The sequence below is a fragment of the Chamaea fasciata genome, unplaced genomic scaffold (assembly GCF_029207755.1).
Source record: "Chamaea fasciata isolate MVZ Bird 193981 ecotype frontalis unplaced genomic scaffold, bChaFas1.0.hap1 SCAF_10, whole genome shotgun sequence".
NCBI lineage: Eukaryota > Metazoa > Chordata > Aves > Passeriformes > Sylviidae > Chamaea > Chamaea fasciata.
Window position 1 is genome coordinate 3,327,840 of NW_027094095.1, and position 12,914 is coordinate 3,340,753.

General features: G+C 47.4%; 1 protein-coding gene across 2 annotated transcripts; it reads right to left on the bottom strand.

Moving 5' to 3' along the window:
• Positions 1–3,763: 3,763 nt before the first annotated feature.
• Positions 3,764–12,575, bottom strand: GORAB (golgin, RAB6 interacting). Of its 2 annotated transcripts, XM_066192075.1 has the most exons (5): positions 12,475–12,575; positions 11,204–11,555; positions 9,910–10,011; positions 8,068–8,208; positions 3,764–5,542 (listed from the first exon to the last, which is right to left on the bottom strand). In XM_066192075.1, exons 1-5 carry the CDS (start codon positions 12,536–12,538, stop codon positions 5,077–5,079), a joined length of 1,125 nt encoding a protein of 374 aa, XP_066048172.1. In that variant the 5' UTR covers positions 12,539–12,575; the 3' UTR covers positions 3,764–5,076. The 2 variants fall into 2 exon arrangements, with proteins under 2 accessions (XP_066048172.1, XP_066048173.1); XM_066192076.1 differs by lacking the exon at positions 3,764–5,542 and having other exon boundaries at positions 8,064–8,208.
• Positions 12,576–12,914: the final 339 nt, after the last annotated feature.

Here is a 12,914-nt window from a genome sequence, read left to right on the forward strand (position 1 = left end):
CTCCCTAATTCTAAACAATGTAAGAGACTGAAGGGATATCCCCAACACTGCAGCTTTCCCTTGAGATGATTTTTATCCACTGCAATGGCATCACAAGTCATGGAATGGGTTCTTTCATCCCTCGGGGTTTCATTCTTTGCTGTGAGGAACCTCCAAGCTTTTCTCTTGCTGCCTGCAGAAATGGATCCTAAGGTTCTACCAGAGTACTGGGCTGAACAGGGTACAGGGCAACCTATCCCATCCCAAATTTCCATCCGTCTCCAGAAAACAGCTGCTGGACTTTCTGCACTCCTGTCACCACCCACCACTGCCTTTTCAATAGGACACTGTTCTCAGCCCATGAAGGAGTGCGGCTTGGAGTGCTCAGGCTGTTGAATCTCTGCCACGTGCAAGAGGTGTTTTACCTACTTGCCCAAGAGCAATTTCTCCCAGCTCTCCCCCGTTGCACTCATGTGTCAGGTGTGAAAACCAGTTCAGACATCAAAACCCACTGCTCAGCACTGGCAGTGTGGAAAAATAAAATCACTGGCTGATCAGCCAAACAAGCAGGTGGGAGTGGCAAGGACAGAGGCAGGAGAGACAAGGTACTAAACCTGCCCAGTGCTCCCAAGTGCCTCGTTAGACTGATTGATGTTTAGCTAATTGAGAAAATGACCCTAACTACACAATCCAGGCCCTAATTCGGAAAGGCCCAAGCTTTTTAGTGTCTCTACCTGAGCCTTAGAAGGCATGATTTAAACCCTGTAACTAACAGGCTGCCAAAGGCAAGGATTTGAAGGATCTGATGTCCTATTGCACCGAGGGATTGAGGCTTGGCTCACTTCTCCTGTTACTTGGTCTTTCCCCACCGACATCCGAGTTCTCTGCTGGGACATAAATCAGGGAAACCATGAAGGAAACCAGTCTTGTGCCCCATCAAAGCAGCCAGCACTGGCTTTAATGGGACCATGCAGACCAGCCTAAACGGGGCACCTAACAAGCATGTGGTTTCTATAATACCAACCCACGTCTCTACACCCTGTTTGCACTGCCACTGGCAAACCCCTTTGTCCATTACACGCCACACCTGCTGATATTCATGGAGTTAGGAAAGGGATTGTGACAGAACACCAAAGCACTGAACATAGGATTTCTGGGATGGATCAGGCCTGCAGAAAAATTTCAGCTCTCTCTCAGCAACTGCACGAACCCTTATACACAGCTATGGCCTGTGCAGGAGAGGAGCACAGATACCCAAGACACTGTTACACAGAACCCCACTCAAGTACCAAGCTCAGTCCAGGACACACAGACGCTCTAAGATCACACATAAGGTCCACCTGGTGAAATTCCAGGCCTCAGCTGTGGGTGTTTAATCCCAACTTGAACCTTGACAGAAGGGAGTTAGGAACAGGAAGTCTTGAGGTCCTACTGTCCTAAGCAGAAAATACAGACTAGACAGAATCCCAGCAAAGGAGGGAATTCAACAGTGCTCTGCCCCTTTCCTGGGCTCCAGAACTTCCCCAGAGGTTAAGTTACCATGAGCATTCCTCTCTAGCATATTCCTAATGCAGCTGATCAGGAAACACAGTACCTCTAATCACTAGGCCAGTCTCTACATTTCTCTCTTACTTGCTTTTTCTCATTTGGTTCAGATGGGATCCAGGCTCAAAGGAAAGACTCCGCTGCATCACAGAAGGTATTAGGAAGAAAAATGGTTGATGGAGAACCTGAGTCCCTCCCCAGAAAGCTCCCCTAAGCTCAAACCTCTTGAGAGCCCAGCTTCATCTAGCTGGATGTACAATCAGATTGGGGGTTGTCCAAGTGTTTTACACCATGCTCTACACATCCATGGGAACCCCAGGCTGAGTCATGACCATCTGTGCTCATTTAAACCTTTCTTGACAGAGGAGGGAGTGCTAATCCTGACATCCTGGCCAAAATGCAACACAGATAATTATACTGTGCTTTTTAACATTCTCAGTGGTGTACATTGGTGTTTTCCAGTTCTTCCCATAATGGTAATGTGGTGATCCAACATAGAAATGGCCACGTTGCCACAGGAGAGTCCCCTGTGCCAAGCCCTGCAGTGTTACTGTCAGACATCACGCGTCTCTATTTTCCCTGCCATGGGTGTCCAGCCCCAGCACACTTCACACTCGGACTCTTACCTCTACCTGTGCAAGAGGTCCTCACTAAAAAATCTGCCCACTCACTCCTGAGCTGTGCTGAGCTTTCCATTTTTCCAAAGAGATACGAAAGTGGACAGCACACCTGTCCTTAGCGCACACCTGGGGCAGCAGGACAAACATTGTAACATCAGCTACTACAAAGGTAGAAATGGATTTGCTTGAAGAGCCTTAATTCCAACAGTTCTCTTTCCTTCAAGGAGAAACAAGAAAAAAACCCCAAGCCTTTTGTTGCACCAAAATCATCTCCTGGCATTTCTGACCAGCACACATGTTGTTACAATTAGGACTGGACTCCTTGGCTCCGGCACAGGGGGAATTTTAAACCGGCACACTGGCACCCATCAAAACATTTGCGAACTTCCAAAGTGGAACTGACACCACGGTAGTGGTTTGCATCACACGTCAGAGAAAGGCTTCATAAGTGAGATCAAACAAGTTAACTCTTCAGCTCCCTGTCCAGCAAGAGCAGCCTGATGCTGGGCTGCTGTTGTTATTCCACACGGCTGTTCCACGTGGCTTCCAGCCAGTACACTTCACTCCGCAGGCTCACAAGTTAAAGACAGAGAGAACCGGCCAGAACTTCGACAAGGGACTTGTAAGAGAACAGAAACTGCTGATTGTAACAGCATCTTCCCTCTCAGGTACAAACAGCACCAGCACTACCAGAATGGTACACAAGAATGTTTCAGCCTTAAACACTTTTGTTGCATATAAACTTATTCCCTTCTAGGAAACTTATTATCTTAAGCAGTTGTCAAGAAAGTCTTTGGACTTGGAAGTTTTTGGAACACCATTTTCAGAGTTCAAACAATAATTTTACCTGTGGCAACAAGGTGTAGAAATATTCTAACCACATTTTAGCCTACCAGAGAACCCTAAATTATATGCAAAATGGTGTCTGTGTGATTTCTGTAAATACCATTTGCAATTCAACTCTCTTCTGTCAGAAGCTCTTCTGTGTGTCCCTGACGAGCTGAACAGAACTGTAATGAGGAACAGACCTATCCTCCAAGCCTTTGAATCTCTTGAGGAACAACTGGGGACAACTGCAGAGGATGGAAACAAGAATGGTGCAATTAAATTATTACTGCACTTACTGGTATCTCATTCTGAAAACCATCAGCAGGTCGCTACAAGGTGCCCTGCAACAGCATTCACAGCAAATGAAGTCAGACACAGTTTTCTCACAATACCATCAAATCTTCTGCTTTTAGTTCAGGTTTTCCAGCAAAATAACAGGGAATGCAGTGTAGCAGCGACAGCAGAGCAATGCCTCATCCATATTTCTAAAATTACTTTGGAGTTAAGATTCTAACTCCAATTAGCTGAAATTATGAGTGGCTGGTCTAGGAAACATATTTTATCCCACTTTCTCCCGTGTATGGAAGGCACCAGGAGAGATTTTCCACCATCGCCCTGAGCCAGTTACTTGAAAAGATTCCTGCCAGGCTGTACCCTGCCATGTCTTTACTTCATGCATTTCCATATTTTGGAACAGCCTTTTTTGAGGTTTTATTTTCACACAGCGGAAAGTTGCCAAAGGACATATCTGATTCTACCATTTATCATCTCCTGTGGAAAAACAGGCTTGGATCCCTGTATTAGTCTCAGATATCACAACTGAAAGTAAACACACTGCGTACAAAATGCACTGATTTATTAATAGAATAAAACTGAAATGTAGTGACATGTTTTTCCACTGTTCAAGCCATAGAGACAATCAGTGTCCCATTTATAGACTCGGTGGCGTCATTCAGCAACTCATTCATAAACTCAGACCCAACACGTCCAGGTCAGGTATTCCAGGAACCATTCCCACACTTCCCTGGTACCAAGAGGTTAACTGTGAGTGCAGTCCCCACGGTTTGCAGCTGCAATCAGTCTATGGGAGATTTTCCCATAGTTCTTTTTTCATTCCTAAGGCTTTCTCCACCTGGAATAGCTTTTTAAAGCCTTTCAACAGCAGTAGAGCAAATCAGCTGAGCTTTTGTGGGGTACTAACCTGCTCTTCAGGCAAGAAAATGCATTAAATGTTCTACAAAAATAGGCTTATTTCCAATACACTGTGGGGATTGTTCATTACAACATGAATTACTGGCTAATTATGGCTAATTATTGGCACTCTGAGGCAACTACAACGGAGAAAAATCTCTGCAATGGAACAGCTTTAAATGTAACACACTCTTTTGTGTGTTCCTATGTCTACATTCTGCAGTGTCTTAAACCGTAACCCATCATTTTTGTTAAACCTTAGCAGCTGTGATTTCATAGCTAATAGTGTTATCAATGGACAGCCTCATGATTCAGCATTGTCTGAAAGGAACAGTTGAAGTGATAAATATGAGGTATCACAACTGACTTTGCAGTTCGCCTCAAAATGCAAATTTCCCTTAAATCAGGAAAGAGTAACCTCTATGAAGGCAATTAATGAACGCACTTGGGTTTCACAGCATGAGAAACCGTTGGAAACTAATCCCTTATGGATACAAAGGAAGACAAACATCCTATTGCAGTTGTCAGAATGTGTTCAGAAGCAGACTGAGGTTTCTCCTGTAGGTATCTTTCTCTTGAACGCTGCTCAGAACAGGCATCCGTGGGTATCAAAAAGCTGAAAATCTTTGGACAAACCCTACTGTTCACTTCCAAGTGTCCTGTTTCAGGAAGGTACAAAAGCCCATAAAGAGCTGGGCAATAGGACATGAACATGCACCAGAATGATGATAGATGATGAACCCCGAAAGCATCTTGTGGAAAGAAAAGAGCCTTTAAAATTTGAAAACAATAAAAAAGGAAAAGAGAAATGAAGTGCATATTACTGGCACTGCTGAAGCCCAGATACAACAGACAGCCACTAGCCTGCAGAGAGTACCTCATCCATAACCACTGGCCTATCTGCATCCAGCAGTCATGTGGCCGGAGAAGCTGGGGAGCTTCCTGAAGTCACATTTACTGCCTGAGCTTGGCTGTCCACGTTGGAGAGGGATTTGGTCCTGGGGTTTTGAGACTGTTCAGAAACTGCAGGAGAAGCAGCAGCAGCACGGTCAGCCTGCTGGCTCTCCTGCCCCACACCACTGGGAGCGGGGTTCTCCTGGGCTGTCCCAGCGTGGCTGTGTGCCTGGTTGGATTGTCTCCCTCCTTCTGCCTCCTGTTGCTGCAGCATCTGTTCCACCTCGATCTCGAGCTCCAGATTTTCCTCATCTGCCTCCACGTCCAGCTGCTGCATTAACTCCTCCAGCTTCCTGGCCTTGCGGAGCTCGTTCTGCTGGATGATGGTGCACAGGTGCTCCGTCAGGTGCTCCTTGATCTCCGTCTTGTGCTGCAGGTCCAGCTTGGCGGCCACGTACTCGGACTCGGCCTTGTCGTAGCGCTTCCTGCAAAACCACCAGCGTTTCTGGAGGGTTAATTCTCACAGCACCTCACACCCTGACACAGCCACAGGTACTTTAAGAATCCCTGGAATGCAACGTGCTCTGCAATGCATTGTGCCAGCTGTTCATGACATGCTGCCACATTAGCAAGAGGGCAGAAAGTAAGAGCGAATTGATCGAAACTTCTCTGGACACTAGGGGCTCTGCTGTTGTGTATTCCAAGAGTTAACTAGCTCAGATTGAATCACAAACACCCATTTTTGCTGCCTGTTTGAAGAGATGCACCACTGGCAGCAGAAAGAATCCATCAGAAACTGCAGTGTTTCCACACTTCTAATGAACACCCACTCAGTGAATTGAAACGCCACTAAGCAGTCGGGTGTTGTTCTAACCCAGCCACCCCCCACAGCACAGATGCTCGATGGAGCACGTTGACATTTGGATCATGCGCTTTTCTGGCCACCCATATCCATCTTCAGAAAATCAGGGGCAGCACAGACTGACACAGCACATGACATCAACACAGATGTAGAGTTTTATGGCAAGCATCCGTCCCGACACTCACCTCCTGCCAATTTGCACTTCCTGTCATGACAAATACAGCAAAAAGGGAATATTCTAAGTATTTATTGAGTAAACACACAGAGAATATCTAGCACTTTAATGGCTGGTGTCCACGTTAATGATGCATCTTCCACTACATCAGTGAATCTGTGAATTAATTCTAATTACAAGATAGATGTAATTTTGCCCATCAGGAAAGGGAACACACAAAGGCTTTTGCAGCCTGACTACAGAGCACTCATAAAACTAGTATTAGTAAGGTGGTTGAATAAAGAATCCAGCTCTTTTATAAAACCAGATTCCAGTATCTGCTTAAACAAAGCATCAGAAAGATAGGAGAGGTCCTTTGCTTAGTGAAACAGAAAGAAATAAGACATAGAAAAGCCTTCCCCAATATCTTCTTTTCTATATTAACCACATGATTTTTAACCAGCTGTAAAGGCTATGTCTGTAGTGGGCAGAAGATGCCCACTTACGTTTCCCTTTCAAGAAAGTCAAGATTTCTCTGGGTCAGATACGTGAAGTGGCAAAACCAATGCCATGTTGGAAACATCTGCACAGCTAAACCTTTGGGCTGGATTCCCACCTATTAGTCACACTGTATTTACAAAAATTCTATTCCACAGCAATTGTCAAATGTTGTAAATTAGATATGTGCTCAGGACTATTTAATATTGCACTTTTTGACCCACTGAAATGCCTTGTGTTTTAGCCCTAGAACAAAAGGCAAATAAAAAGAAATTGCTTAAAAAGATTCCACTTAAAAGTAAATTGGCTTTGGCTCATAACGCATAAAAACTACAACACTGGAAGTATGTACCTCACAGTGCCAAACCCCTCCCTCAAGAAAACACCTCCTAAATTAATTCAAGTCATTAAGATATTGGTGAAGTTTACCCACTTGTCCTACTAGCATCTCCTTCTGCTACTGTCATTAAAAACTGCTCTCCTCACGTCAAGGGCTGCTTGTGCTCTTTAGCCAGTAAGCATTTCAAACAGATGCATTATTACAAAACTTGGGTAAGAAGATTTCAGGAGCATTTAATGTTTTTAGAAACCAGATGAAACCTGAATGTTTTTCCTCTTGAGGACATGAAATTCTGGATTCACCTGCAATCAGCTACGCTAACTACAGTTAATCTTAGACATTTCAAATGATAATTACACCAAAGAAATCTTAATTTTTCTAGCTACCACTGCTATTTTTTTTCAAGACTAATTACCAGCTTTATTGGCCTGTGGTCATGGTATGGCAGAAGTCAGAAGGAGAAATGAGCATTTAACACATTGAATGGTGAACCAAAACCCACCAGTGAACATTTCTGCTTTATGAACGGGCTGCACAAACATGCTGCTGTTTATCTACTGATGTTGTGGTTTACCCACAGCTAATGGGGTGTTCCCATTAATTTCTTGCCTTTAAGGAACTCGTCACACCCAGAACGATTAAAGGCACATTGTGAAGGGTTAAAAGCTTCCCTCTTCTTTCAATTTTTGGTCCTAGCTGCAAAAATACTTCAGCAGGATTATATGTTTGAAGCTTAATAGGTCCCATTGATTCCAGCAGGACCAGAGCTGTCATGAACAAGCAAATTTTCCTGAACAGCATTTTCATTTCAGGACTTTTCAAGAAAAACCTCTTTCCCCCTGAGAAGAAATAAACAACCTTGAAACAGTAAAGCAGGGCTTATGGACAACTGCACACTTAAAGCAGGACCTATGTCTTGTGACAGCAGTCTGCAGTCAGAAAACCTGCTTCAGTTCCCAGATTCCAAGGGAAAAATTAGGAAATAAGCAGCATACTTTTACTTCCAGATCTGAAAGCCCCCCCAGACTGTGACCGCTTCAACTACACGTTATTACAGTGACAGGACTTCATTGGGGCTTCAGTGAGAGGAAACAGCATTTTCCCCTCCCCTCAGGCAGGGCTGCTCCCTATTCCCTCCTCCCTGGGTGTCACTTACCGGGCATAGGAGTAGTCCAGGCTGGCCTGGTCGATGCGGTTCCTCAGGATCCCGATGTCAGCAGACACCATGTCATCCAGAGCCTGCAGCTCCTTCTGAATCCTCTTCAGTTTCACTGTTTCAGCTTGAGTCCTCTTGGATCTGCAAAAGGAAGATTTTTTGTTTGTTTGTTTGAATTTCCTTTTCAAGCTTCTCATCTTGACATACTGGGCCCTATTTCACTTGAAGAGCAACTGACTTCTTTAGGATCTATTCAGAAGGCTTCTCCTTTCTGGTGTGGGGCTTTTGATCTTTTTTAGCATCCACAGGGATCTAAAATGCTGGCTATTAAAGGACTACGGCAAAATTACGTAATGACTGTAATCAAAGTGCCTAAAACAGATTGTGTTTCCTCACTGTGGAAACACACAAGAAGCTGCTGTATCTAAGTAGTTCTCAGTGTAAGGAAACAGGAAATGGCTTGGGGGGGAAGCGAGAGGGGGAAGGGTTTTTAGCCCTGCAAATATCCCCTTTCAAAGAAGCCTAGTTAGTAGGGGCCAAAAAGTCACCTAACCTAAGCTTGATTTCCATTTTGTAAAATTATTCCCAAAAGGCCCAGCCAAATCCCAGTGAAGTGAACGGAAAGTTTTACATCAAACACAAAGGATTTCAACCAAGCCTCTTTCAACTGGGCCATTCACTCCTAAGTCCTGAAAACGAAATATTACTAAGGGCAACAAGATTTGATGGATTTCACTCCCAAGCAAGCCAAGTGACTTTCCACAAGCTTTTACTCCACGTCACTTTGCCACCATTCATCACCACCAGCGAAACGACGCTTCTCAGCCACTGCTTTAGACCCTGAAAGCAAGGCTAGGTGTGCAGGCAGTGCCAGCCTCTCCCATTTGACCAGCTGATGCAGGTGGAGGGAAACAGACAGCCTGTGGTATTGCTGGGAGCCTGAGGAAGGCCTTTGAGTGACAGAAGTAACTCCTTAGCTGTCACTTTCCGTGTCTTGTCTCTCTTTGGGCTTTGTTTCCAGGAGGAAAAACCAGACCTGGTGGCCACACCCGTGTTTGATGTCCTGCAGTGACTCAGAATAAAGGTGCTTGTGCTCTATCTCTGCCTGGCAAAGGAAAATGCAATTTTCAGGACTTTAGCACAGTATAGGCTGTGTTCACCTGTGCTATCCAAGGGCTCTGATGGGCAGAACGTAACACAGGCCTGGGAGAGCACTGCAAGCCTGAAAACTTCACATCACTGTCCTCGATCCAGTGTTATCAGCTGTTCCAACATCCTTCCCTACAAACTTTGCCTTCCCTGGAGTCTTAACCTACCTTGGTGCCATAAAGCCTGGTCCCCTGAAGAGCAGGAGCTAACAACTGTGACGATTTTATGATTTCTACTCATCCTGTGGTAAAATGGTACCCTCTTAAAGCTGATCGTGTTCTCTTTTCAACATTTTCACACACTAACGAGCCAAAAGTCCAAACAGAGACAGCTTCTTCTCACAGGCTACAAATCAAATAAACTTCCCTTACATCCAGCAAAAACAAATCAGGACCAGAACACGGGCAAGCATCTGAGCACCCCGACTTCCAAACATGACCTCACTAACAAATTTAAGGACTTCAGCTAATCCTCCAGTTGTGTAATAACTTTTCCATCTGCGCAGAGAGCTGCAGCTTGGGAAGTGTGAAAAGCTTAGTCACAACAGCACTTCTAAGCCAGCACTTGTCATCCAAGGGAAACGTCCATCACAGCTGCTCACAGAGCACAGAGAAGAGGAAAAAGTGAAATTTAATTTAAGATATGAAACTGGTTGCAGAAGAAGAGTAAGCCCTTGCCCAGGCTCAGCCCCACCTCTCAGCAATGGCTCTGGCCAGGAGTGCCTTCTTGCGTTTATTCTTCTCTTCTATCAGCCGCTGCTCCTGCTGGAGGATTTCCCAACGGGATTTTTCCTGCCTGCTCATCGACAAGAACATCAAAAATTAATACAAAGTTCGTTTCTCTCCCTGCGGCCCATACAGTAACACAAATATTGACCATCATATATTCTGGAGCAAACTCTTACAGAAGTCGAAGGAACAATTAACAGGTTGTGGTTCTGAGGAAAGAAGAATCATCTGCAAGAATTCAGACCCATAAAACTTTTCCAGATGAATTCTGCTGATCGGAACTAAAATCTGCATAATCCATAAAAAAGATTCCTTCACAGGTCTGCTTCACAGTACAGCTCCCAAATAAGTAAATGGATATAAATGAAATGTTGGTATGAGCTACAATGAAAACGAGCAGCAAATTCGCTTTTGCCACCAGTAAAAGACTGACATCGATTCCATTTCCTAGGCTACATCTCCTAAGAGATACAACCATCCCAAAGGATGGAAGACCAGGTCTCAGGTGAGGGAAACAACCTGTGGCAGGATTTAGGAGAAACAAAGAACTGCTTACTGCTTCCCACCCCACTGTGCTCTTCATGCCCTCACTCGAGAAGCCCAAACTTAAAAATACCCGAATAACTCAGCTACTAACAAACACTTCTGCACATCTCTTCAGATTTGTCCTCATCACCCTATTCCTAAACCCTCACATACAGAAATATTTTTAGTAAGACTTAAATGCAAGCATCCAGGCTGAGAAGAATCCAGCATATTCAGGAGGTGACTGTTGCAGCAAAATGTCATCTGCTTTCACCAGTGTGAAAAAATTCTCAGCAAAGCTCCAGCTGTTTTCTCCCCAGACAAACAGTGCCTGTGCTTTTCTCACCACAAAAATGAGATGAACAGCCAGTACTACTGGTGAGCTGCACCCACAGGAGGAATCTGAGTTCCCAAAGTGGTGCTACCCTGGTGCAGGGAGTGCAGGCAGGTGATCCCAGCCCAGGAGCTGGGCAGGGAAATCACAGGCAGCACAACCACCAGCCACAGCCTCTCAAGGCCCATCTCTGCAAAACAGAACCTCCCGGATCCTTCTGAGTTTAGAATTTGAGAGAAGCCACGTGCTGCTTCTCCACGCAGACGCTGCCTCGAAGAACAGGGAATGATTCGATCTCTCAGAGCTTCCCATCAGACACACGAAAGTTGACTTCACAACCAAAGAATGAATCAAATAGAGAAAAACAAACCCCACCCCTTGATTTTACCAACTTACTAACAATTCCACTTTCTTTCTCTCCACTTGGCCGTTGGGCTTTGCAGGGCGGGGCTGGGCGCTGTCCCTGCCATTACAAGACTCCGCCGGTGTCACTCCCTCCTGCTGCTCTTGGCTGTCCCTTTGCCTCTGATCCCCGGGTGCTGGCCCGGGCTGCTGGAGGTGACACGGTTTGGGTTGTGGCGGAGAAAGCAGCTGCTCTGGAGTGACAGGGGCTGCTCCTCCCTGTAGCCCCAGCCTCTGGCTTTGCTGCTGGAGGGCTTTTTCCCGTAGCAATTGCTTCCGAGTCTTGGGCACAGCCTGGGGGCGAGGCTGCTGCTGCTGCTGCTGCTGCTGCGGCGAGGGCTCGTACAAATCTGTCGGTGGAGAAACAGGATTAAAAACAAACCTCGGTATCAAAGACAGGCTCTGACAGAGGTGTTCTAGGCAAGCGAAAACCAAAACAAGGAGAAAAAACACAAGGCAGGGTGTCATGGGAAAGCAATGTGGGGGAAACCTCAGGAAGCTGGAAATGTTTTGTAAGCCTAAGATTCAGGAATTTTCAATGATGCACCTATCCCTAAGTGAGGAGAGGGAGGAATTAGAGGCCTGGACTGCAGGCCTAAAAGAGAAACCATAGGTGGGAGTGAGGTGACTCTCAGGATAGTCATGACGAGGCACATCTAGGGCTAAGGAAGGGTCCCTGCCAGCCTGGCGGGCAAACTGAGGTCATAAAATGAAGAACGGGGAAGAACGAGGGCAACGAGACGCCTGGGAACATGAGGGGGACGCTGGGGAGAGACCTGGGTGCAAGGGGGCTGGAGAGCCCGGGTTTTGGGGGATTTCTGTCGGAGAAGCGGCGGGTGGAAGAATGGGGCTGGATGAGGGGAGCGGGGAGAGATGGGGCTGCACGGGAGGGAGCGAGCGGCTGCCCGGGGCCAGCGAGGGGCTGCCTGGGAGAGCGCAGGCGTTGGATGCGGGGATGGAGCGGCTGAGCTGAGGGAATGGACAAAGGTGTGCAGAGGCTGAGGAAAGGGTTAGAAGTGTGGATGGACAGGCTGAGGGGAGGGGTAGGGGGGTGAATGGAGCGGCTGAGAAGAGGGACAGAGATGCGGATGGAGGGGCTGAGGGGAAGGACAGAGGTGTGAGTGAAGGGGCCGCGGAGATGGGGCGCTGAGGGGCGATGGGAGGCAGGTGCAGCTGCGGCGGCTGACGGGGTGCCGAGGCCCAGGCTCTTCCTCCGCGCCGCTCCGGGCCCCACTGTCCCCCGCTCCCCGGGCGCGGTCCGGTCCGTACCTGGGCGCTGCCCCCGCAGCCGCCGCAGCTCCTCCTGCGAGAAGCCGGCCCAGGCCTCGGCCATGGCGCTCCCTCCTCCTCCTCCTCCTCCTCCCGCCGCGCAGGCCCCGCGGCTGCCCCGGGCCCGCCGCGCCGCCGCCGCCGGCGAACGCCGCGGACAGCCGGGGGCCTCGCGCCGCCGCGGCGGTGGGGCGGGGCGGCCAAGATGGCGGCCTGAGGGGGGAGAGGGGGAGGTGGGTGGGTTGGAGATCGCCAGTGCTATGGAAAAGGCTGTCCGAGCGGGCGCATCCCCGCGGCTCCTGAGAACATAGTGCCGTGAAGAATCACAGGGTCAGTTAGGTTGGAAACGACTTCTGAGCTCATGGAGTCCGACCTGTGACCGAACAGGACTCAAGTGGGTCCCGGCCACTGGAGCTGAAATGGAGAGGGGAAGCCTCTCC

What these genes read in the sequence shown, in the direction of transcription:
- GORAB (XM_066192075.1), bottom strand. Translation starts at nt 12,538, where the DNA reads ATGGCCGAGGCCTGGGCCGGCTTCTCGCAGGAGGAGCTGCGGCGGCTG. An exon ending in GCTGCGGGGGCAGCGCCCAG is followed by an intron (nt 11,556 to 12,474) that starts GTACGGACCGGA and finishes CTCCACCGACAG; the next exon opens with ATTTGTACGAGCCCTCGCCG. An exon ending in CTGGACTACTCCTATGCCCG is followed by an intron (nt 5,543 to 8,067) that starts GTAAGTGACACC and finishes GTGGTTTTGCAG; the next exon opens with GAAGCGCTACGACAAGGCCG.